At 35.6% G+C, this 27,807-nt stretch overlaps 1 protein-coding gene across 14 annotated transcripts in view; it reads right to left on the minus strand.

The window, feature by feature from the left end:
• The window catches only part of BTRC (beta-transducin repeat containing E3 ubiquitin protein ligase), a 159,924-nt gene that overhangs the window by 12,428 nt on the left and 119,689 nt on the right, over positions 1 to 27,807 (minus strand). For all 14 annotated transcript variants that reach the window (XM_034439931.3, XM_034439930.3, XM_034439936.3 and 11 more), the window contains 9 exons: positions 24,075 to 24,306; positions 22,234 to 22,420; positions 16,141 to 16,237; positions 14,180 to 14,317; positions 13,525 to 13,643; positions 9,972 to 10,221; positions 9,318 to 9,436; positions 6,139 to 6,249; positions 2,333 to 2,411 (listed from right to left, as the gene is read on the minus strand). In XM_034439931.3, the coding sequence (XP_034295822.1) occupies positions 2,333 to 2,411; positions 6,139 to 6,249; positions 9,318 to 9,436; positions 9,972 to 10,221; positions 13,525 to 13,643; positions 14,180 to 14,317; positions 16,141 to 16,237; positions 22,234 to 22,420; positions 24,075 to 24,306 (1,332 nt within the window). The remainder of the gene's footprint in view (positions 1 to 2,332; positions 2,412 to 6,138; positions 6,250 to 9,317; positions 9,437 to 9,971; positions 10,222 to 13,524; positions 13,644 to 14,179; positions 14,318 to 16,140; positions 16,238 to 22,233; positions 22,421 to 24,074; positions 24,307 to 27,807) is intronic.

Genomic DNA, 27,807 nt, shown 5'->3' on the forward strand with positions numbered 1-27,807 from the left:
TAGCCTAGTAAGCTTTCCTTACTTTTCTTTCAATTATTATATACCAAGGACGAAAAAAAATAATATATACATTTGAACCTGAGTGCAAGGAAGGCACAAGGCAGCATATGGAAAAAAAAATACTTTCATAATGGGAAATTTCAGAAATATTAAATTTTTTCCCCTTTGCCAATCTTTTTGCAAGTTGGTTTGCTGGTAGCACAGAGCATTAACACTGGCTCTAGATGAAATTAAGAGAGCAAGAGGCTTGGTCTCTATGACTGAAACACTTAAAATGTATCAGGTTTTTTTTTTAACAAAACACAGGATCCTTGAACTGGTTCAGCTTTTGTTCTTTTGAACCGCAGTCACAGAAAACAATCTCATAAAATGCAACAAAATATATTTCCATTTTGCATGTGCTCATGCTTAGTATGTTGACAGAATATTGTTATTCTGTTTCTGCATTTTATTATTCCTGCTTGATTTCACTTGATCCCTACTCACTCTGTTTTTCCAACATATATTATTGAAGTTACCAACTTTTCTTGGCTAGCAATTCATTTTCTGCTAAAAATGTCAAAATATTCGAAGTATTAAGAACTGAATACATAAGAAAGAATTTGAAGCACACTATAACAACTGTGTTAACTCCTGCTGTTGCTAAAATCTTGGCCCTTTCATTGGTCTCATTCAAGAAAGCATTTGTTATATTCTTGTGCAATGTACATTTTATATGGACTATTCACACTGCCTAAAAATTGAACAAGAAAACGAAAATAAATACTTTGTTCATTGGGTAACACCAATTTAATTTCAGTTACTGAAGACAGTACAACAATGGCTCAGATATTTTCCCAAATTGTGTAAACATCTAGAACTTAAATGTTTCTGCCTATCCTTCCTTGGATAAAAGTAGGAGACAACTTTAATGAAGCAATGAAATCTTAGGGTTTGTTTACCTTAGCAGCTTAGCCATGAGCAGCAGGATTCACAATTCAGTCTCAGCTGAAGTGTGAACATAATCACTCAAGGGTAATGGATACTGACTCCCCTAGCACCTCATTTATGCTTAATGAATTCTACTCTGCTTCCCACACATTTAAACCTCTCCATTAGAAGAGAAAACAAAGTGGATCTTTTTTTCACTTCCCTTCATCACTTGTAGATGATAAAAATATATTTAGGCATATTGGGCAAAAGCTACTGATCTGGTCTATGAAATTTGACTTCTGATAAAGTGATTTACTTCTGTACAGCAATGGATATACATTATTCTCATCAGAGGAAGAAACTTCAGAAGAAGAAGATGGGTCAGTTGATCTCACCACGTCGTCTGTAACAAATGAGCCAAACCTAAGCACAAGATCCAGGCTAGAATAATTCCCCTCTAGCCTGCGACCATCTGCCCAGGACTTGATCTAGATTATACAGACACTTATCCTAGTTGTGTGGCACTGAACTAAATTATCAAAAAACTGAAAATAGCTATTATGTTCTAAAATAGAGCATTTTATACTAGCTCAACGTTAAGTGGATGGTCTTTGCAGCCAAATCAGATTTGATAAGCACCAGTTAAGTAAAAAAAAAAGTTAGTCTTCCGTATAAATCTATGTGGGGGTGGCACAATACTGGAAGCAATTATTGCTTATAAGATTGGCTACCCTTGCAACTTGATTGTGGGAATTCTCTCATTTACAGGCATTTCATTCTGGACTCCAAATTTCACTATTTCAAATTTCTTATTTTGCTTCTGGAATTAAATAGTAATGTTCTTTTTGCGTGCCAGGTTGTGGGTAACCTCTTTTATAATTAGGCCTTAAATTGTACAATAGTGCTTTTCTTCTGCTTAATTCATAACTTCACTCCAGAATTGGACATTTGAGAATTACAAATATATATTTACCCAAATTATGTCCCACCCTTCCACCTTAGTATTCTGTATCTTTTCCTCTTTATGCATGATAATTCTAAGACTAGGGACCTGTTATTTTATATATATCTCATCTATTGAAAACTCAATCAAAAGAGATGTTGTCTTTTTTTGTGGATGAGCCAAATTTCAATCCAAAATTTTTTGAACCACTGTCTTTTGGTTCAAACTCTAATTAATCTGGATTTAGCAAATATACTTAAAAATAACGTATTTGAAAGAAAGTATTAACGTATTATATTTAGCAACTAGAGCATCAGGTTGCTTCAGTCAATCTACCTAAGACACTAAAGGAGTTGTAGATTTACATTGCTTATTAAGTCCCCTTTCCTGTTATTCACCAAGTTCCATTTCATTATATATTAATGAAATTTCATTATATATTAATATTAGAACACAATCAATTGAGAAAGCTCTTACCACAAGAGTACGCAGGCAGAGGGTTCCAGCAGGGGCACGGGGATCAAGCGCAGCTAACAGATCCCAGACCTTAATTTTTCTGATAAGGGGGAAAAAAGGATACAGTTTTCTTAAAAATTAAATATAAGGTAAAATTAACTGCCTTCAACCCAACCCAAAATAATGATTAATTATCTTCTGGAGGAGGGATATATACCTCAGTTAAAATAATCTCCTCAAAACTACAAGACAGAAGTACATGAAGGATACATTTCTTCAGAAATTTGCCTTTCTACTCTAAATCTCCGTTCTGCCTACATGACTTACTATGCTATCATAAAATAATAATAATAATAAAGGATGCTAAAACTTAGCCTAATGACCAAAGAATAATCAAGCTGTGTAGCTGCTCCATGTAATTCCTATGATTAACCATGTGACATTAAAAAGCCCAACTAGAAGCACCTTCAGCAAAGACTAAGTCAAACATAAAAAGTTAGTGGAGGGAAACATGTTAGACTAGGATCCACACTCAAGCCCCCTCTCAGTCCTAAAGATTTATAGTGTTACTTGAGGCCAGTCCAATCTATCTCGCATGGTTTTTTGTGGGGAAAACTGTAGGAGAGAGTACTATGCTTGCTACCTTGAGCTCCTGGAAGAAAGGCAAATACATAATACGTACATAAAAGTGTGACAAATCAGATCAATTTGTGTGATAGCTCTTAGCCATGATCCTCATTTGATCATTCTCATCAAGTCACTGACTCAGATCATTACAATAACAAAGACAAGTTTTAAATATGAGAAAGAAGTTTCTTATTAAGAAACAGTCTGAGTTATTTTTCCTTGTTCAAAAATAGAGGGACAGAGCAGGAGAAATCTGTTAATTTGTTTGACTAAGGAAATATAATGAAATTTCTGATTTAACCTAGTTGGTTTTATATGTATAAGAAATAAAAATTAAGAGATACTAAAACAGAGTAAAATGAATATTGTGCGATTGTGAGAAAACATTGACTTTTCATTATCTTGATTCTTAACTCATGTGAAAACAAACTATAGTAAATTTGCACTTTTAACCCTTCTCTGAACATGGAACAACTCCTTCCACTCCCATTATTTTAATGGCATATAAGAATATAGAGAGGGTGAATTCAAAATGATCATAGACAATAACCACTTCTATTCAAGAAATAAGGGACAAAAATAAAGCTAGAAATAATACATTTCCAATTTTTCGCAAACTCATGTTAACTATATTATTGCATAGTACATCTGGTATGTCAGCATTTCTGGTTAGTATTGATGAGAGTTCTGTAGATTTTAAAAGTACATGTTTTCTGTGGCACTTTATTTGTAACCCACATTTATTAATTTTACAAATAATTCAAGGCAAAGAACATATCCAATACACCTTCCTCTTCCTTTTTTCCCTATAACAACAACCCTGTGAGATGAGTTGGGCTGAGAGCAACTGGCCCAAGGTCACCCAGCTGGCTTTCATGCTTAAAGTGGGACTACAACTTTCAGTCTCCTACTTTCTAGCCTGGTGACTTAACCACTATACCTGTGTTAGCCTTCTATAGTAACTTTCTGATTTGTTTGAATAATAATTTTGACATATAAAATTGCATGCAGTCTCTTTGACATTTTTGCCCAGATTATTTTCTTCCAGATAACCTGTATATTATTTTGTTGTGCATTGTAGCTGAGTCTTCAACAGAACAGCCTTCTCTTCCTCTGTTCCAATAGTAAATACTCTATTCTAGAACAAATGTTCTAGAAACAAGAATTTTTTCATCTTTCCAAACTCATCAAAAATATACATGGAAAGGTTTTAGGTTTGATGGATAGCCAGTTAGAAGAAAAACATGATATTTTGTTTTTATATATCACAACAGCAGCTAGACTTTTGTATGTAAAAAGATGGAAAGGCCTACAGATTCCCACAATAGAAGAATGGATGGTGAAGTTAATGAAATTAACCGAGATGGCAAAATTAACTACTTTTATTAAAGAAAAGAGTTTGTCTAGTTTTGATTCTACATAGAAATGACTTTTGGACTTTTTGCTTGAAACTGAAAGAAAAACTACATTAATTTTGGGATTTGACAAGTAGAATTGTTTATTATTAGAGAAATAGTTTATATTATTGAATTTTAGATCAAAAGGTTAATGTATTTTATATTGCAAGTGTATCAAAGAAAATTGAAAGCTATCTTTTCTCATTTTTTCTATCTTCCCTTATTCTTTGCATCTTTTCCTTCCCTATTTTTCTCTTTTAAATTCTTTTTTCCCCAATTTTCATATTTTATTTCTTAGAAAAATTCAATAAAATATATATTGCTCAAAAAAAAATAAAGGGAACACAAGCAGAAGACATCCGAGATCTGAATGAATGAAATAGCCTTATTAAATACTTTGTTCTTTACATACAGTAGTTTATACACTGCTCAAACAACTAAAGGGAACACAAAACTACTGTATGTAACGAACAAAGTATTTAATAAGGCTATTTCATTCATTCAGATCTCGGATATCTTCTGCTTGTGTTCCCTTTATTTTTTTGAGCAGTGTATATTAAAAGGTATATGAAAACTTCATGTAAACTAGGCTGGTCCACACCAATAGATCTAAGATTAACAATTCATTTCAGAAAAAAGAAAATTGTGTAATATAAATGTAAATGTATATAAATGCACTAGAATAGCAACAGCAATAGCAATAGCACTTAGACTTACAGTATATATCGCTACTTAGTGCTTTACAGCACTTTCTAAGAGGTTTGCAGAGTCAGCATATTGTCCCCAACAATCTGGGTCCTCATTTTACCAACCTGGGAAGGATGGAAGCCTGAGTCAACCTTGAGCTGGTGAGGATTGAACCCCTGGTAGCGGAATAGGACAACTCACCACAGCCAGGTCGCTGCGGCCATCTTGCAATGGCCAACTTGGGACAATTCGCCATGGCTAACTCACCATGGGACAACTCACCGCAGGACAATTTAACAATTCAATGTAATTATTTAAAATAAATAAAAAATATTTTAATCTTTGTAATTCACATATCATTTTTTCTCTCCTTTTGCATCTATTCTTTAATTATTCTATTTCACCATTTCTTTGATATTAGTGTAACTTTTGTCTTGCAACGAGTTGTCTTGCGGCAAGTTGTCTGTGGTGAATTATCATAGGCCCCCTGGCAGTGGACAGAGTCTACCTACAATACTGCATTCTAACCACTGAGCCATTACAGCTCAATTAAGTTAAGAAACTATTATTTTAGAGGACAGCTTGTAGCAGAACGGCAAGTTAATCAGTCTGTCCCAATGAAAAGCTGATTCTGAATTGAGAATCTGCATTGAAGTTGAATTTGGATTTTATAGGTACATTTTGAAAGCAATTGTTTAATGGGCACAAAAGATCAGTAGGAAAAGATGAAATAATAGATGCAATACAGATAAAAATGATATAAATGCAAATTAGATATTTTGAATATTCCAACAATTATATATAAACATTACCTCATTTTTTCTTTGTGTCAATGAGAATACTAAAAAAGTTATAAATAACAAAAGTTATTTATCCCCTTATAGCTAAGGGGTCTGCCAAATTTGTAACATGCTTTCTTCCCATTTTTTTTTTAGTCTACTATTAAAATGAATCAAATTGTTTTCTTTTTTGCAGTCCACATTTCAGGAAGATTATTTTCTGATGAAGTGACTTTTCAAAAGGTATTTTTAAATTTCTAGTTTTCAGGTTTTAAGTCAGTTTAGGATAAGCAAATAAGGTATTCATGAGATATGTATCTCATCATTACATTCTCACCCATCATAGGCTCCACTGACTATCCTCTTGCTATCAAAACGAATGCATCTCACCAGTTCCTCATGGCCTTCCAAGACCCGCAAACAGGCCCCACACTCAATGTCCCATAACCTGTTGGAACACAAGACAAATAACCATTATATTTTAAAAACTCTATAATTGAATTATAAATTGCAAATTGAACCTGCTTAATAAAGACTTTGAGAGAACTTGAATATATCTAAGTTTCTATTTTGTATCCAGAAAATATCAACGTTTAATGCAAAAGCTAACTTCTTTCATATCCAGCAATTTCAGAAACAGCTGACATGATTTAAAGTCACTATTGGAGCTGCTATTAGGGCTAAATGACTGACAATACATAATTGAATCCAGATAAATTGGCCAATAGTAGTCCATATAAGCTTATGATAACATTTTCATATTAGACAATAGTATATTTTTTGCTGTAAACTGAGTTTGCTAGTGGAAAGAGACTGAAATGTGAGTTTTCTCTACAGTTACATCTAAAATGACTATTCTTTTTAAAAACATTCTATTGTCAACCTGGGTAAACTTTTCAGATACTGCCAATTGCATGTGATGATCACGTTTGTAGCTTCTTCACAAGTGTCTGAAATTGCATGTTATTTTATAAGTGAAATTGAAAGAAAGGAACATATTACATCAATTGCAATGGCAGATTCATAATAAAGTGAAGGTATAAAGTTCTTATGAATCTGAGTATAGTGCCCTTAGAGTGCTTATAGTTCAGCATCCATTATAAAACAACTAAAAACTGACTTGTTATTCATATGAATCTGGCATAACAAAATCTATAATTAGTGCATACCAGTTATTTAAAAGAGAACACTAAAATTATGGATCTGTAATTCAAGTCTATAGGACTGTTGCCCTAGGGAGCAGGTGCTGTTATACACTTTATGACCTATGGATAAAAAGACAGTTGTTATACATTTTATGATCCATGGAGTAAATGGCTATATAACTGACTGAACTAAAAGTATCTCTTTGTGAATAGTTCATTTTTACTTCATTTCTATGCTCTGAAAGTCCTCTGAAATGCAGCTTTTAAGGTTTGTAAGGTATTGGTGGGAATGTGAAGAAGCAAAAAGAATAACTGGAAGAAACCTAGTTACATAAGAGAGATATTCAGGAGATTTTTAAGCAGATGAAGTTCATTTTTATCAGTTAAGCCTATGGCAGAGCCATCTTTTTGCTTTAATAGTCTCTCTTCCTATAAAATAGGTTTTAACGTTGTGGAAAAATGATCAAGATAATTTTTCTGACTACAGAGCCATTCTTGCCAAAATACATATAGGGAAACAGTTATCATATCCACTTCAACTATGCTAAAGGAAACATATAGTTTGTGATGCTAGCCAAATTTAGTGCAGTGACATAAATTCTAGTAGAGTGATTATGATTTTATTAATAGCTTATGTTTGGCCCATTACCCTGCTCTTTCTAGCTAACTCTGAACAGGAACTGTTGTATTAAGTAACAGTGTCTAGCCATTCATTCCTCACATTTGGCTATGGTCACTGAATTCTAGAGAATTAAATTTCATTCTGCTTTTGAGATTTCAGTGTCGATTCTGTTAAAAAAAAACTATAGTACCTATTAAAGAAGAGTGAGGAAGTAATACAGAATACTGAAATTATACGCAAAAGGTTTACAACCCACTTTCAAAAAACAAGAGGGATAAGAGAAACACTCTGCAAACTAATGTTTGAATATTAACTCTAAGAAGCATATAGGTCAACTATGTATTCAACCTGAATTCTTTTGAGATACAACTGCCAACTGCAGCAAAATTCCAGCACAAGATTTTTATTCCATGTAAGCAGAAAAATAATTGTATTCCTCTTTAAATTTATTACCATATTGACATTTATATTAATTTATTTTACTGTATGTGGTACCTCTAGTTGCTTTTCCAAGGTCCACAATATTTAACTGTTTCTTGGTTGGTTACTACTAGTGTTTGTGTTTTCCAAATTTTATACTTTTAGGTTTATCCTGCTTATTTTTCCTAAATAAAAATGATTTGATAGGCAAAATCTACTGTTACACTTCAAAGATTGTAGCATCAAGCAAACCTCTTTCACAATCTCTCTGACATTAATTCCAGAGGATTACACAAATAGAAAAAGGATGAGCTTAATGATAAGAGTTATTAACAATGCTTATAATTCAATGAAATTTTCAGCTTTAGACTGCTAGTAGTAACTTTTTAAAACTGATCTTAAGCATTAGTTCACAGCAAGCTTGAAATCATGTTATTCATGGCTAGTGTAGAAGCTCTATGCCAACACAGGAAAGCACTTTTGTCTATGAAACATGACAAGGATTAGGATATTGTCACTGGTAGAAGGAAGAATACCTAAAGAGAAGAATGCTTTCCAATAATACTATCATGGTTTACATCACAAGAAAGATTGGATTGGGGGAAAACTTGCACCTATAGAGAGGCAGTTCACTTAAAACATTAAGATAGCTTTTAAATTCGTAAATTGGATTGTATAGGAAGACACTGCAAAATTCACTTATTCACTTCCTTATTCACAATCATTTCCAAGCAGTAGATTTTGCTTATCATTTGCCTTCCTATCAAATCCCATCCAATTATCATCTGAAAAACATCTCAAAACTGTAATATTTGTAGTATGGAATGGACTGATGCTTGGATTATTTCCAGTGAAGGCAGAGCAAGTGGACTTTTTGAATCCAGGCAACTTGTTTCAAAAGGGGCTCAAGGCCAAGTGCTATGAGAAAAAAAAAAGCTGGTAGTTATTAGTTGGATTTAAGAACTGTATTAAAACCTCTTAGTGCAAATCCAACTTTTTTCATGCATAGCACTAAATCATTAAATGCAATGTCATATTAATGAGTGTAGCAAATGTGCCAGGGAGAGAGAGTGAGAGAATACGAGTGTTTCAAACAACTTTTCATACAAATAATGTGTAGCAATAACCTAAAGCTTCCCTTCATTTCTAAAATAAGATGATGAATACAGAAAGAATCCACATGCACACACATAAAGGCTTTATGTCAAAGTAGCTTTTAGTTGGGCAAAGTTGCTATTTAGATATATCACTGTTATATGCAGGTCTGTTTGCCTTGACCCCCCTCCCCCAAAAGACAGCACTGGTCAGTATTACTCCTATGCTTCATACCTAATTGTATTATCAGATGAACCACTGACAACTAGTCTATCTCTATATTGTAGACATGCAATGCCTCGCTTGTGGCCATTTAAGGTGCGAACAAACTCACAGGTACTTGTGTTCCATACCTATAAAAGAAACACAAAGAAGAAAAATGATTATTTGGAAATATTACATATATAACAGGTATTTGTATGAGAAAGACTTATATTGATAATAGAACCAGAATGATGAAGTGGTTAGTGTTGGACTGGATTTGAGTGTAGCAAGTGGTGGGGCAGTGGTTAGAATGCAGTACTACAGGCTAACTCACTGCTCACTCCAGGAGTTCGATTCTGAGCGGCTCAAAGTTGACTGAACCTTCCATCCTTCTGAGGTCGATAAAATAAGGACCCAGATTGTTAAGGGCTATATTATGACTCAGTAAACTGCTCAGAGAGAGGGCTGTAAAGCACTATGAAATGGTATATAAGTCTAAGGGCTATTGCTATTAAGGAAAGTGCAACAAATTGTGATTTAGTTTATGGAGTGACTTTAGGACAGTGACATATTCTTTCAAATCTTACCTATTCACCGTGTTGCTTAGTTAAAGATAGAATATTAATGAAATAAATACAATAAATTAATACATATTCAAAATCATACTGATTTCAAGATTTGCACCTTTATAGTTCTATCCCCTGATGCTGACACAATGTATTTGTCATCAAAGTCTACCACATTGACGGCTGCTCTGTGTCCAACCAGAACCCTTCGTAAAGTAATGTCTGTTGGGGAGGCCATGTCCCAAACAGCAATGGAACGATCTTTAGAACATGTCACCATCATCCCATTATTAAAGCGCAGGTGCAGTACCGCTTCACAATGATGGATCAGCGTGTTGAGCATCTCACCAGTATTTACATCCCACACTCTGGAGTTCATGACAAAAGAGAAGATGGAAAAAAGAAGGCAATGAGTTTCTTATAGTAATTATAAACTTCCTATCACTACATTAAGTATCACAAATGTCCTGAAAAAATGTGTTACATGTCAGCCTATAAGCTTACTTTGAGAGGAATGGTTTAAGTAGCATGTATGAAATTTAAAAAATACAATAAATATACATTCTTTATCTGAGTAATTTTATGAAATAGAACATTCTTACATCCATTTTAAAAACATAAATATCAAAGGACATAGTCTGGTCAACACTGAATCATGAACCTTTGACTGAGCTCATGTTTGAATCAAATTTAATTTTTCTATTAATCATGTGGGATAGCTAGCTACAGAGACCACCTAATTCAAAATAACCATACAGTACTGTTAATACTGTACTGACTGAGCAGGGCAAATGAAAACATTTTTAATTAAATGGTTTGATATACAGTATTATGTAGTGTTTCAAGAACTCCTGTCTTCAAAACAAATGGTGAGTTGCTGTGCTGGTGGGAATTATGCAGCATCTGAATGCTTCTCTAGAAGTTGTTATTCTAGACCAGGGGTGTCAAACTCAAGGCCCACAGGTTGGATCCAGCCTGAAACGTGGTTGGATCTGGCCTGTGGGGCTCTCCTGGAAAATGTAACAGGCCATCCCACGTCGCTTTGGCCAGGTATATCCAATGTGACTTCAGCCCAGTCTACCCAATGCAGCTTTGGTCTGGTCTATCCAGTGTGAAGAGGAAACATGCCAGCAGTTTGGGGAGTGGCGTCAAGCTGGCCATGCCCACCCAGTTGGCCACCCCCCCAATCCCTCCCCCAAGGTCAACCACAGCCGATATGGCCTTTAATGAAATTGAGTTTGACACCCTTGTTCTAGATCAGTGATGGCGAACCTTTTTTCAATGCCCCCTATGTGTCCCACCCCCTGCACATGTGCACTTGACCACCCTGCACTTCCCTACCTCCCACACATGTCGGCACGACCACCCCATGCGCCATTTTTTGTCTAGCAGGCCTCCCTGAAGCCTCTGGAGGCCAGAAACAGCCCATTTCCACACTTCTGGAAACGGCCCATTTACTGACTTCTGGTGGGCTCAGTAGGCCCGTTTTTCATCCTCCCCAGGTTCCAGAGGCTTTCTTGGAACCTGGGGAGGGCAAAAACAACCTCCCCCGCCTCCCCTGGGGGCCCTCTGGAGGCTAGTAATGGCCTGTTTCTTGACTTCAAGTAGGCCCAATAGGCCTGTTTTTTGCCCTCCCCAGGCTCGAGCCTCTCCTGGAGCCTGGAGAGGCTGAAAACGCCCTCCCAGAACCTCTGTGCAAGCCCTGTACTTACCTGGCATCCAGAAGGGGTTGCATTGAGACTCCTGGAGGGGAGGGGTGGCTGGCGGTGCCAGCTGAAAATCAGCTGGCCGCATGCACGTGTGCTGTATCCGAGCTAGGGCAATGGCTCAAGTGCCCGCAGCTATGGCTCCCCTGCCACCTGTGGCATGCATGCCATAGATTCACCATCATGGTTCTAGAACTTTTATCTTAATTTTAAAAATTATTGTAGAAAAGAATACTGGCAACATTAATAGATGAAAAGGATCTTCTGTACTTAGTAATCTAAACGGTAAGCATCCTATTTTGGGTCTTTTTGCTTACATCTCTCTCTCTCTCTCTCTCTCTCTCTCTTTCTCTCTCTAAATTCATTGAGTTTCCAAAGTGGATAGTTTAACAATATACAGAAATTTACACAGGGGGAAGGGCAGACAATGCCAGTGAGTCAAACAGGCTTTCTTTTATTTTCTAAATTCTTGGTTATAGAAAAATTCTAGATATTTTGAGTGGATGATTAAAATTGCATGTAAAAATTGAATTAATACTTTTAATTCAAAATATATTTAAAAATAAAGGTAGCTAAAATATAGCATATTTTACAGCCTGCTAAATAAAATTGTATATAAGCAAAAAATATTGATTTGGGTAATATGCTGATAATATTTTCTCAAGGATAGTTATATTTATATACATATATGGTACATATGCATTGTTAAGTCTGAAATCGAGGATTTAAGTTTCTCATTTTCCAGCTTATTTTAATAAAAGCACATGACACCTTTTCTACCTTCATAAATGCCTCCTGTCTTTTTTGTTTCAGAATGAAGTTTGACTTGAATAATAACCAGTTCAGCATAGGAACAATCATAAGCCAGTATGGTTCAAGGTGGCACAAATAGGATTGTGTGAAGTTATTAGGGAGATGCAGCATTGCGTAAATGCAGAGGGGCTGGGGGAGGTTGTGCAGATGGGGGAGATTTACCCCAGTGACTTGCAATCTTCCCTGACAGCTGTAGGGAAGATCTCAAATTGTGATCACGTGTTCGCAGGGTACTGCAACCAGTTGTAAGTATGAGTCAGTTGCCAAGCACCGGATTGTGATCACATGATTGTGGAACTGTTGGGATGGACCTCCAAGGACCAATTGTAACCACCATTCATTTAGCATTTTGAAACTATGAACAACTGCTGAATTGTCGCAAATCAAAGACTACCTCTAAGATTACCACAGTGCATTATAAATATAAAATATAAAAGGATGCCTATGTATAATGCTTGGAAACATTAACACAATTCATTATGTACAGGTAAGATCCTATTATACAAGTACCTCATGAGCTGCACTGGGAACCAGTTTTCTGATCATAACTAACAATGCTTGTCTTAAAGCTATAGGTGGCACAATAATTAGGTATCTTACAGACCGCTTGCTCTTTTATGGAGGCCTACTGGATGTGCTTTTCTTTTTGGAGATCAGAAACTACTCGGGACAACATTTTCTCATAGTGCCTACAGGACACAGCATGTCTCCAACCAAGCTTTATTCATGATGCGCCTACTGTGAACATTTTTAAAGTATCGATTACAATCTTTTCTGGCACACCAAAGTTTGCAATGACACTCAGCTGGTGGAACCAATATAATAATTAGTTAATATCTGAGTTGAATGAGGAAGACTCAGGTTCAAGACACCACTTGACCATGAAATTCACTGGATGACTTTGAATCTTAGCCCAATGTACCTCAGGGGACGGCTGTTGTTGGGATAATTAGTACAGATGTGATAGAAATGCAAATACTAATACTAGTAATTCTTTTAACTTCTTTTATCTGTTTTGTTTGTTGACAGCAGACTTTATTAATAAGTTGTTTTAAAAATGTTCACTTTAATCACAATGACATAGGCTGGCATGGTGGTTTATATTGGTTAGAAAGACAGAATAAATAGATTTTTAAATGAATAGTTAGCTACCTGACAGTGGAATCTGAAGATCCAGTGATGATTACTCGCTCGTCATACTGGAGACAAAGGACTGACCCGGTGTGTCCAGTCAGAATCCTCTTGCATTCTAAGGTATTTTTGTCCCAGATCTAGGAAAACAAGAGAATACTAAGATTTTATCACAAAGTAACAGACTGCACTGCTATATCGTCTTTTCTGTTTCCTACAACACAGCATTTTCTTTACTAAGGCAAACAGAACTTCTTTAAGTAGCACACGACGCACTTTGTATTCCACAGGCACTTCGGAGCAATATAAACTATCCTTAATATCTCTGTTTTTAATATGAACATCGTATTTACTCTTCTCATTAGGGAACAGAAAGACTTTAATTACTGAAGGACCAATAATATGGTTAGCCATGAATATAGCACAAGAAAATGAAGCTGGTATTATAGATGTATCCTCCCTATTTGAAACTGATAAAAGAAAATCAATATATTTTGAAGTCAAACTCAGCTGAGATAGGATATGGAAAGTAGCTAGTTTTTCTCATGCATTGCCTCTTCCAAATGAAGTTACACTTCACATTCTTTTGAAGAATAGGTCAATTCCATTATTATGCTGGCATTCTCTTGCAGAATAGATTTTGTATTCCATTATTGCACGTCGGGGGAACTCTCACCTTAATCGTATTGTCTCGTAGACCACTCACTATCTTCTGATCATCATACTGTAAACAATAAACACCTTTGCTAGTTTCACTCCTGCAGTGGATTCTTTGTAAGCTGTGTCTTCCACAACGCCAGTTTGATTCTATTGTCTGGGGAAGAGAGAAAAACAATTTTAAAATGTGGAACAAATATCATGGAAATTTTACATTGCTGCACTCATGGGACAAGAGAAGCGGCTCTAATGCTGAACCTATTTATCATTAGAGACTCCCAAATGTGCAAGGAAAAAGGACAGTCTGTTTCCTCTCCCAATCTTTAGCTTTCACAATGTATTAAATCCTGCTAAAATTTCATTGTCATTTCTAAAAATCAAAAGCACCAGCTATCTAGAATATAGTACTGTTAATATAGGGTATGCATGGTAAACTGATTTTTGCATTCTTTTAAGACCCATGTCCTTCCTCAATACCTGTAGTCTTAAAAAATGTAGAATATGAATGAAATAATAAATAGGATATTTGATAATTCTCTATTACATTTTCCACTTTTTTATTTGCAATAAGCATGGAAGAATTATTAAAGTATATATCATTTATGTAATTTTATTTATAATTATAGGTTGTTCTGGTTTTATATTTCTAATTTTCACTTCTATTCTAAATTAACTTCTTAATACCAAAGTCCTATCATTAACGAGTAGGAGCCTGGAACAAAAGCTCTTCTTGGCCTTTGAGTTGCATGCTGGGTATCCCAGCACAAAAAGTGGACAGAGATAAGGCAAATTATTATTATGATTATTTTCAATTTTTCGCAAGTTGCCATAATGACATAATAAAAATAAAACTTTGAAACATTTAAAGAGGCTTTGAGAGTTGTACCTATTCATTTAACATTTACCCAGTTTAACTCTGAGAACGCCTGGAGAAAGGAATGGTCCAAGCTAGCCAAGACCTGGCCATTCAGAATGGAACAACTCACCATGGCCATCTCACCGTGGGCAACCCAGTGTGGCCATTTCGCTGCAGCCATCTTGCCACGGCCAACTCGTCATGAGACATTCCACACAGGATAACTCAGTGCAAAAAATGTTTCTTCTTCATTATTTCCATTGACAAAAATGGAAATAATGAAGAAGAAACAGTGATGGATAACACTTATTGCATTGAGTTATCCTGTGTGGAATGTCCCATGGTGAGTTGGCCGAGGCAAAATGGTCACAGTGAGTTGGCCATGGTGAGTTGTTCTAGACCGTGGCTATTAGTGATCTCTCTACCAAACCACCTAGTTTTAATCTGCCTCGCTCTATCTGGACAAAACTGAACAGAATTAGATGTGACACAGGAAGAAGTGTCTCTGGCCTCTATCAATGGGGGTGGAAAGATTCATCTTGGTGCGACTCTGATGCTGATATGCAAACTATTAAACATATTGTGCAAAACTCCCCATGATGTGCATTCGCTGGTTCTTTAGAAGATCTGAATGAAATAATGCCAGAGACAATCACCTGGATAGCTGAACTGAATATCCTGTTATGAGGCCGTTGTCATATCCCTGTAGAAATTTTGTATATAATTACACGGATTGTTTGTACGTGTTTACTTCTCTTTATCAAGTTTTCATCTTGTGTTAAATAAAAAGTTGAACCTAAAATTTTGAGGGGCCACTGAATGTGTATCTCTGCACTAAAGTATCTGAACACCCTACAGTGAATAGAAATACTAATTATAAATTGATCTAGCCTACAAGATATATAAGTGATTCAAAAGCAAACTAATGCATATTTATGTGTAGTAGACATGATTTTTAGGGAAATGTATAGGCTTTATATTCCTTTTTAATTTAATGCAAACGTATATCACATTTGGCTGGAGGTAGGAAAGTCATAGATGAAGCAGTCGAAATAAGACCAAATGAAAGTTCTATAACCCATCCTACCCAGTTACTTCCTTCATGTGTTTTCTCTGACTCTTACCTCTATATCTTGTATAATTTTGGGATAAAGTGCTCTGTAAAATGAATTTGGTGGTATTATCCCATCAGGTGGTTTGTTTCTAAAAATATACTGTCCCCTTAAAGAAAGAAATGAAATAGTATTAATTTCAGTTGTTTAGTTTAGTTTTGTACAAGGTTGTTTAATATTTCAAAGTTTCCAACTGCTTGGAAGAGAGAAAGTTTATTACAAAAAAAATTAGAAAAGATGATTTATTTTCTCCTTTAATATTGCCTTTTGAAATGGGGCAATTGCACCAGGAGGAAGATACCTAAGTATTTTTCTCAGTAGATTATGAATAAAAAAAAAAATAAAGGAACTGTTGGAAAAATACCTACAGGTGTCAGTTTTGATAAGGAACACATCTCTGTTAGTTGTCATTGGACAATAGGAGAAATAATTTGTTTATTTAACTAGTGTTAAAACTAGTGTTGTAGGTCATAAATGCTTTAGGAGAAAGTTTCAAAATTTTCTTTCCACAGAGACTCCGATTTTCTTCAAGAAAATTGGTGAAACAATATGCACTATGGACGGCAACTTCCAAAGGTTAAATTCAGTGATATGCAACACGTGGTGTGTTGACCACATATAACATCTCAGCACTTTCCTTTCAGGACTGCCTCAAGACTGTATCATTGAAACTGAGGAACCAGCTCCCACACTATGGCCACAAATGTTTTCTATTTTTAAATAAACAAACAGTACAAGTCAGAGGAGGGTTTCAGCAGGTTCTGACCAGTTCTGGAGAACTGGTAGCGGAAATTTTGAGTAGTTCGGAGAACCGGTAAATACCACCTCTGACTCACCCTGCTCCCATCTATTCTTTGCCTCCCAAGTCCCAGCTGATCAGGAGGAAATGGGGATTTTGCAGTAACCTTCCCCTGGAGTGGGGAGGGAATGGAGATTTTATAGTATCCTTCCCCTGCCACGCCCACAAAGCCATGCCATGCCCACAAAGCCATGCCCATAGAACCGGTAGTAAAAAGTTTTGAAACCCACCACTGGTACAAGTAATCCTTGACTTACAAGTTCATTTACATTATTGAAAAACTGTACTCACAACTCGTGCCTGAAGTTACAGCCATTGTAGTACCTCTCTGGTCATGGGTTCAGGCATCTGGCAGCCTGCCTGCACTTATGACCACAAAGGTTTTCTAGCTCTTCAACCTACCTATTTTTCCCTATATCTGCCCTTTGGTCATCCTTGTGGGTTGGCAAACAGCCCAAGAAAGCCAAAGCCACCCCAGGCCAGTCCCAGCAGTTGCCCACATCACCCTATACTCTGAGATACCTACTGCCATGTTCTCTGACTCCCCAGCTCACCTTCTTCATTTTTTTGCTCCCGCTGCTGCTGAGGCATGCTTGGCCTGGCTGCTGGGCCCAGTGTTCAGCTGCAGAAAGAAAGAAAAAAAAAAAAAGGAAAAAAAAAAGCCAAAAGCACTCCCTGATGGCAATGTGCCAAAAACACCCTTGCAAAGAGGCTCCTGGAGCGGGGTGCACCAAAATGCCCCTCTTTTCTATATTCATAAAAATCAGCTGTGGAACAGGATTAGAAAATGATCTGGAAGTGGAGGACAGCTAGAGATTGAGAATGCCCCTCACAAGAGAATTGGAAGCCAGGTGGATTTTGGTAGGGCAAGAATTAATCTCTGAGACACTTCTCTTGCCTGTTGTTCCACTGTGTTTTCCTAACTTCCAATCTTATGGTGGAAGAAGCAGTAGGCTGGAGATGAGCATAATGCATGGGTCAACATACTGTAAGTCCTTGGCATCAACAGCAAGTGAAATGAATGGGCACTGATTTTAAACTCAGCTGATTGAAGGGTACCAGCCAAGGTGCTTTGAAGTCAGCTCAATGTCAAAGAACAGAGATTGACTGAAGAATGTATGCAGGGCAACTATGCCCAAAGGGACATTTTGGCATGCTGAGCCCCAGGAGCTTTTTACAAAGGAGTACTTTGGTGTGTTGCCACTCAAAGATTACTTTCAGCCTTTTTTTTTTTTCCTGCATCTGAAGCCTAGCCTGGCCCAGCAATCAGGCTGAGCCAGGCATACCTTGTCAGCAACAGAAGCTAGAAAATGAAGCTAAGCTGGGATGGTGCAGCACAGGGCAGCAGTGGTCTTAGAGTTCAGGATAGCAAGGCTGACCGCAGCTGGGACTAAGTTGGTGCCGGGCACAGCTTACTGGAACATAGCAAGTAGCTCTAGAGCCACATTGTTCTGAGGCTGCTTGCTGAGTCACAAGGCAGAGTGCAGGTTGGCCAAAGGGCAGAGATGAGGAAAGACAAGTGAGTAGGGTAAGTTGGAGGCAACCTCTTACCTTACTGAGGCTCGGGGCTGGGAGCAACCTGAACCACAATGGCTTTGACTGGGGTAGGTAGTCACTTACCGACCCATAATTCATGGTTAACAACTGCAATGGTGTGTGTGTGTGTGTGTGTGCTGGGATTACGATTATTGTGATCACATGATGTCTTACTTTACAACTGCATCAACATATGACAATAATCCCAGTCCCAACTGAGGTTGAGAACTACTATAAAATGGATATATTGCTTCTAATATTTTGCACAATAAATAACTTTAAAGAAAATATTCAAACCCTCAAATATGTAAAAAAAAAAAAAAAAAGCCAATAAACCCTATGTCCTGTAATGTGCTGCTAGAGAGGAATAATATTTTTTCCTCATTTGCAATTCACCGAGAAACACTATTCTGCAATTTTCTCTAGACTGGTTTTAAAAAATTACTTAAATTGCTTCTATTACCATAGGGACATTTAAATAAGAGACCCTAAAATGAGAATGACATCAGGAGAGTACCTTGGTGAGCAGCATATTCTTTACAGTTCAATTGTTTTGAGCGAAGCCTCATAGTAAAAATTATCAGTCAATTTTCAGTATTACAAATACATTTTACTGGTTCTTCTAGCTACTGGTAAACAGAAAGGCTTCTTCTTCGAACTAATTTGGTTTTGGAATGGATGTGTTTTGAAAATCAATGGGATCAAATTTCTCCAATGGCATAGTTTTTAAAATATTCTCATTTTAAAATTAAAAGGCTACCCAGTATTGTGCAGAAACAAAGAACTCCACAATGGATATTTTTATGTCTATAAAACTGAGGTGGACACAAATCCATAAGTACAATTCTGGCATCTGATGTATGACACCTAAATCTCTACTCTCCCTTTTATAACTGTCTTGTAATAATTCTCAGACCAGTTTATTCCACCTATAAATCTCTCCCTTCCTATACCCTTGAAACTGTATTAAGAAGCCTCTTTGTACATGAGATGGTCTGACACATGAAAGATATACTGTTTAAAAAATTACAAGAGTGGTAAAAATTTGAATAAAACAACCTATTGAAAACTTCTAATCTTAAATTTCCCAAAATACATTTTGAGGAATTGCAAGGTTTTACTGATGTGAAGAATATTAGTAAACAGAAATGCTGGGATTTCCTGAGAATATATTAGTAAATAAAACATTCAGCTAGGTTACAAAATGATTTATCACCAACGTATTTTCTACATATCATATTGGATATGTGTTATTTTACATCTTGGGCTTTTGACAGCTTATTACTATTTTACATTTTCATGCTGGGAAGTAGAAAGTACAGAAGACATGCTACTTGATTATTCCTTTGCTGCTATAATGAATCAGTCTTGTTAAATCTACTAACCAACTGATAAAAAAAATTAAAGAGATAGAATAAGGAAAGAAACACATGTGGTTTAAAATTCATATAAAAGCAACTGTGGACTGTATAGGTAGCTTTCGGAGAGAGAAAAAAACAATTTACTGAGAAATTAAACAGAATGAAATAATATGTGGCACAGGGGCACTGACCCTGATCAGATTTCAAGCTGTCTGCATTGCTCTAGCAAAGAATAACATTTTTCAAACCTTCATTTGTTGTATGTGGGCAGCTCAGCAATCTAAAAATATTTGCTTTGTTATATACCATAGTAGCAAACATGCCTTTTGCTTTAATAATTGTTTCTTCTAAGGAGAATCAAAGAGGATAGTGATATAGTTTAGGTAAATATTCATTTACAACCCACTTTCTAAGGCTAAAGAAATGTTTTTTTTTAATCCCATGCTTGGCACAGAACTGTAGGAAATACATTTCTAATGTTATCGGAAAAGTGTTAGAACCTGTTATTGCTGCTTTTACTGCTTGATGTGTTGTCTACCTATCATTAAGATCTCCACAAATGGAATTTGATTTAATTGTTAAATTAAATCACATTTCCCTATGCTAAGTTTTGAAGACGCAGATAATTGTGATTATTATGTTTGCTGTTAAAAATACCATGAAAAAAGCAATTTGGGTACAGAGTTGCATTTTAGAAAACCTAAGAATATTTCATAAGCATTATTTTTTTTCTTAATCTATTGAACGTCAACATATTAATGATATCAAGGCTTTTAATAGAATTTGCATTTGCAAATTGTGGCAGTATTATTATTATTGTTGTTTAAATAAATAGAAGCTAAAATGCCTTGGCTATCACTTTGTCTTGTTTATGAAATATTTATATCCAAATATCTCACAGAAAACTATGGAGGCCCAATGAATAGAAAATTGTGTATTAAAGGGGTTATCCCAGGAGGGAAGCATCTAATAAAATGTTAATAGTAGAACATCAGACTTGGTCCTGCATATGAAATAGATGGTGTATAATATCTGAATTTCAGATGCTAATTGCTTAGTAGTCAGTATTCCAGGTTTTATGAGCAAAGATTACATCTCCACATGCAAAGGTCTACTATTACATCTCCAAATGCAAAGGTTGATATCCTATTTATAACATAAACATCTATTTCTGAGTTGTAGAAACTTGTTTATTTGTTATATAGTAATTGGATTTTGATTACTCTTTAGGTATGTGTCACAGACTGATCTTAGTTGTGGGATGGAAGAATATTATACCTGACTGGTTTTAATATATACGCATCTCACCATTCAAATCCCTAAAAGGTGTTACATCTATTTGTTACATTGGTTTCAAATGGTGTAATATGAGAATTGTAAAGTGTAATAGTCTCCGTTAAATCCTGTGGTGCATTCTTTGCCTTTCTCCTCTAGGCTAGCAGATGAAATATTTCTGGAGAAAAGTGCTAGTTGAGAAGAAAAAGGTGCAGTTAAAAAAAAAAAAGATGAGCTCTTAGGAGTTTTGACAGAATGGTGCATCTGACATTAGACAAATCTGATAAAAAGCTCTCTATGCCATCAATATGGCAATCCATCCTCAATGCTGGATCCAGATTTTGATCCTTTAAGGGCAGTGAAACCTTTTTCAGAAGAAGCATGCCAAATCCTGCAGATTCTGGATTTAAAGTGGCCATAAAGGACTAATAAAATTTCTGTGCTAAGAGAAAATATTTTCCCACCAAATATTTGAGTTCTGGTTCGGAGAGAAACTACTTTAATGAAGCAGCAGCAGCTGAGAGAATGACCACCAGGAAACATAGGACCAATAACTAGAGAATAATGGGAACAGAGATGACTTTTCAGAGTCATCTGAAAAGAAAAACACTAAAATTACTGCCTATATCAGAAGGAAGCAGTGCAGTAGGGACGGCTGTAGTCCCACCATAGCAATACTAGGCCAGTATTGTTAAGAGACAGCACAGATTAACCTCTTATGAGGCAACATGGTAGTAATCTCTGTTGCTTGTGAAGAAGTGCTTTTGTTTTACCAGAGTCCTACATTAATCCCAGCTTGCCTTTACCTGGTGACTATATTAAAGATAGTTTTTGGATGGGGGTGAGGGAGAAAGATAAGAAAGAAATTGGGGTCTGAAAAATATTCCTACTGCCTTAAATTAGCAGCTAAATAGTTGTACCCTGCCTCCTGATGAAGGTGATATGCCTGCTGCCAGCGGCTTCTGGAATGAATTCTAGAATCAAGAGAAAACATATCCTCAGAAAATAGTAACAGACAAAATAAGAAATACATAGCAAAAATTAAAAGGTGTTCTCCAATTTTCAGGTAAAATGATCAAACTATCACTGGCAACTACTTCCCCTACTGAGCAGTTATATGTTTGATACTCTCACCATCCTCTTCGCTCCGCCAAACCCCTCCACAATGAGTCGGTACGGACCATCCTCTCAATCAGTTTCTTCCACAGCATACCATCAGACGTCACCCGGTACCATTCCTTGCATACTAGTTCAACAGAACACAAAGATTTGGCATCCAAATATGATAGAATATTCTCAGCAATGTGATCCAGGCCTCGAGCTGGAAGAAAAGTAGTTAGTGATCACTGGGGAGCTTGCTTGGAGATTGTAAGTTACAAACACATTTTCAACCTCATCATTGCTCATTCCATTTCTTGTATTAAGAACTGGAATGTCTGAATAGAAAATAGTCTCATGTTAAGTTCAGCAATGAGTAGCTTCCTTTGGTTAAGAAACAGCAAAGCATTTAAGATGATAAAGAATTCAGGAAGTCATTCCAATCTATTTCTATTGGTTTTAGTACTAGAGGGATGTTCTACGGAAGACTTTACTCACTTGATGCATTCTACAAAATCTTGGTATATTAGGAACATTTTTCATTTTGCTACTATAGCTTTTCTTTTATTCCAACAGTTCAAATGCTACTTTGATGCTAAATGCTAAAATTAAAGGCTTTTGATGCAATGAAGAATATATGTTCCTACCGTAATATGAACTCCCAAGAAGTACTATCTAGTAAGAATAATGATGAGACTGTAAAAAGTATCTGTCTGTCTGACTGTCTATCACTTATTTACTCTTAAAAGAAAACACATACAATTGAACATTGACAATTGACTGAGAACACTAGATTACTGTAGGTAGTAATCTACATCTACAATATACCCTGTAAATGATCAGCAAGTGGTTGCCTTCGCCCTCTTTTCCCTATATGTAATATCTGGACTGAGTTGCCTCTTATTCCCTTGCAGCCATCCTTTCTGGGAATCCACCTTCTTACTACATGCCATCACACAAGGCCTAAATACAAGCTGAGTATGTGAATACTTTATAGAATTAAAAGAACAGATAGTGTATCTCAAATTGAGAATATACCATTGTCAATAATTTCAAGTAAGTCATCTATGAGGTCAATCCATAGTTGCTCAGAGTATCTACTGAACATTTCACATGAGATCAAATGCTTCATTTATGCTCTTGTTAAAACTGAACTAGAGACTGAGAATCATTGATTAGTAGTAATGATTGAGCATGTAAAGCAACAAGTATATTTTGGGATGCTCAAGATCATATGTCTATACTTAAGTAGGCAGATACATAAAAGGCTTCTATCAGATGATTCTTAACATGATTAAGCAGGATATTATGTACCAAGTGTTTCCTGTTCAGGACAGACAAGCAAAAAAAATCTCAATAATGACCTTTTCAAGCATCTGAGTAATTTTTATTTCTTTCTGTCATGGTCTTCTCCAGCAAATTCATTAAGTGCAAAGTGAGGAAGAGAAAAGTAACATTTAAAAGATAATTCCTTCAAGGCAAGTAAAAGGACAACTAAAACAGTTATGCTGCAGTATGAAAAAGACAACAAGGTTCACAACACGACAAATGCTTTCTGCTAAATAGTATCATGTGGATGAAAGTGTCAATCTATAGACAGTAAGGATTACTTCTGCTTCAGCTAACAGAGATTAACATCATTTATTATATTTATATGTATTTATTATGTATGTATATAAATGAATGTGCCAATAACTGAAAGACAATTGAACTATTGTTACAGGCTCATCAAAGAAAAAGTCTAGTGAAGCATAAATGTTATGATAAGTAAGAAGATCCAAAACAACAATGTAAGCCAAAATAATTTAAACTTCTGGCAGAAAATGCACTTCCAAATAAAAACGAGTACATCTCTTTGTATGCTCCAAGTAGAATACCTGGTAATGCTGTGATGAAGTCCCTCTGCAACATAGGTTTCAAGTATGAATTTATGTGCCCATGTTGATAATGACACATCTGAGAGATGAGATGTTCCACAAATTCTACCTGGTCAGACTCTGACCACTGCTCAAAATACTTGATGCAGAGCTCCTTTTCTTTTTCATAGCTTGCAGACAACTTTCTTTGTTTTGGCACAATCATGCTTGAAGTACCATTGGCAAGTTTTGTCTATGGAAGAAATGAACACAAACAAAAAATTAGTTTTAAAGCAACAATAAACAATAAGCAATAAACAACAATAAACAATAAGCAACAATAATCTGGAATTTTTAGAAAACAATATTCTAGCATATGACTATTCAGGTGATAGGAAAGCAAATTCGTCTAGGCCTTAGTATACAGTTTAAACTGCTACCAGAGTCTTACAGTGTAATCATCTTAATATACAATTGAAATGGCTACAAGATTCTTACTGTATAATTCAATGTACTAATATAGTCACATAGTTTTAACAATTCAACTTTACAATCGCTGATTTAAGAGAAACATTGGACTTGATAAATTCATAGAAAATACATGAAATGATATATATTTTTTGTTTGAAAATATGTCATTCGTTAGTATGTTCCAGAATTTAACTGAATTGTTTAAAAATTTTGAATATGAAATGGCTGTAACTGGTAAATCACGTCCCCATTTATTTGCCCATATTTCTTTCACAGACATTGTGGTTTCTCCAAGCAGGCTTTTCCAGCAATAATCCCCCATTATATGGTTTCATTCATTGGGTCATTATGAAACAAGGGAAAGGTAGTCTACATGATCAACTGATATTTTTCTTTCCCATGTAGCATTATTTACTTGAGCCTTGACCAGAATGAGGTTATGCAAGAGTCTTAAGGAACCTGTTCTCCACTTGGAATGTTTTAATGTTCATTATGAGAATGGCTTTCATTCCAATCAATTATATGACTGAATAAGATGAAACTGTGCTAAACTGAAATCCTTCATTTTGAAGACTTGGAACCCTACTCAAACACAATACTTATAGAGCAAAGTCTACTTTTTAATTATTTGCTTCATTTATAGCCCATTATGATTCTCTATCATCAAATGCCCATCATCTTTACAATAATCCTGTTAACATCTGCTTTCTGTTTCATCCTATAATAAGCATTCAGAACAGGATTCTAAAGGATAGCTGAATTACTCTCTAACAGCAAAAACAACAAGAATCTTGTGTCACCTCTAAACTAAAAATGTATTATGGCTTGTTTTCAATGGTTGCAATCTGGTACGATAATTACCTCTAATAGATGGTTTCTCTGAAGTTGTGAACAAGCTAAACAGTCAGCATGAGTTTGGTACTAAAAACCATGAAGTGAATCATATGCACAAGGATATTTTCAAGATAAAAATTAGGGCATGTTTGTTTTCCATTCCAGTACTAATCTTGCCCTTTGTGCACTATTTGATCACAAATAAAACTCACAATTTACTTGCAATATATTTTACTATTCTGGATCTGAATATACAAATTTCAAAAGAGATAGGAATTCTATCATCCAAATTCTAGATAAATTATGCAAAGAAAGCGGTATCATTCAAAGAGAGGTCTAAACAGGAAATATCTCAGTTGGTTACAGACTGTTCAATTTCTGGCTTTGGGCAAGTCATTTCAGCCCTCTGTGCTTCATGGAAGATGGAATTCCTAAAATATAACTCTTCGTGGCTTTTAATTATTCCTACCCAAATGTATTAACACCAATGCCTATTCTACAATCTCCAAAGAAGCTGTAAAATTCAAATTCCTCTACCCATAAATTATTGTTTGTACTTTCAAATTAGTGTTAATTCCTAGCGACTGACTGGACAAGTCTGTTGTTTTGGATTTTTGATTTGCCATTGTCTCTTTCATAGCGCTGAAAGTAAATGACTGGCTTTGTGACTAAGTAGAGTAGAATGTATGGCTTTCAAATTTCTGGCCTGTGTTTTAATCACTACATCAAATGGCACACAAAACATGGAATTAGTATTATATGTATTTGTTGAAGATCTACGGAAAAAAGAAACAATTTTCCTTTGAAAAATAGTTTTCTTCTTGAAGCAGGAAAGAAAACAAATTGGTAACTGTTGGCAAAAGAACTGTCTGGTTACTTGAGAAGTAATGTGAAGTTATCAGCGATGATTGTCTTGGAAAATTCTGCAATATATATTGGTAGGAAAAATTAACTACTGTACTGAAGTATTAGGTGTACACTAACAACTAAGCAGTATATTGTGGGCATATATTAATGCTCCAATTAACATGAAAAAGAAATTGTGAGAGGAAACAATAATTTAATTTCCAGACAGACCTATCCTACTATGACGGCCTACTAGAACAAATGCAATTAAGTAATGGGGGCCAGGGGGGGATGTCACAGCAGAGGACAGAAATGGTTGTAGAGTTGCTGAATAGTGCTTTTTTTCTACATCCTGCCTAATTTCATTAATACCTTTCTCCTATCTGAGCTGCAAAATCAACAGTAGCAGTTCAAAAATAAAACACAGTAGGATGGGTACTTCAATATCTTCTATCTATGCAACTAATTGGCAAATCCTTTTTTTAATATGAATAGAATGGAATGGAACGGAACAGAACAGAATGGAATTCTTTATTGGCCAAGTGTGATTGGACACAAAAGAAATTTGTCTTCAGTACATAAGCATAACATGTTAATATTAACATCTTTAATATGTTAGCTTGCTGCCATCATGCATTTAGTATCTCAGTATCATGACATTTATATGTATTATAATTGGCCAGCTTAAACATTTAAAACTGAGCTCAATTACATATTCCATTTATGCTTCAATTTTTAATACGAAGTAGACTACCAGGACTATGAGCAGCATAGTGCCATGTTCTACTAGTTTTCATAAAATAAGGCACTGTATTGCTGAAGTATTGGTGCCATCTGGAAATAAATAGTCTTGGATACAAGGACATTATATTGATCTCAAGGAGGATACAAGAAGTTTCTGCTGGGCTTTCTACAACAAGATATGGTAGTTAATGTGTTGTATGTGCAATGGAATTATAGCTAAGATAAAAAGAATAAACCTAATCAACTAATAATTTAGAAAAGGACATATTTAATAGAATAAACATTGGATATTCACATACTATGACCAAAGGATAATTAGCTTTCCTAGTGGTAAATTTCAAAACGATTTCCTGTCCCTGCCTCTTAAACTAAAATATCAAATATATATTACCCCACCCCACCCCCACCCCGGATACAATGATTGTCTTACCACAAAATCCACACTCCACATTTTAATTGACTAATTAAACTAGGCATTTCCTTAGTGAAAGATATGGATTAAAGCTTTGCTGGATGTGCACAAACATTGCATGGGATTAAAAGAATTGACCAATTGGGGACAATGTTTGTAACAGTGGCTGTTAGCCAGTGCTCAGCAAAGAGGGTTAAGGCCAAATGTTTCCCTCTTAAGGTTAACAGGATGTGTGAGAGATGTAATGGGAATTGCTTTAATGCAAGTTATCCATAGGCAACTTATTTAAATAAACCTATACTACATAGTGAGAGACAAATTGTTAAGGAGATGAACCATTCTCATTGGATCAGCAAAAAAATAAAACAGGACAAAATTGTAGTAACAAGGGAACAGGCCACATATCAGGCTGTGAATTTAACATTGGAGAAAATAGCAAATAAAATA

Source organism: Pantherophis guttatus, chromosome 6 (genome assembly GCF_059756535.1).
Source record: "Pantherophis guttatus breed Tessera chromosome 6, ASM5975653v1, whole genome shotgun sequence".
Lineage (NCBI taxonomy): Eukaryota > Metazoa > Chordata > Lepidosauria > Squamata > Colubridae > Pantherophis > Pantherophis guttatus.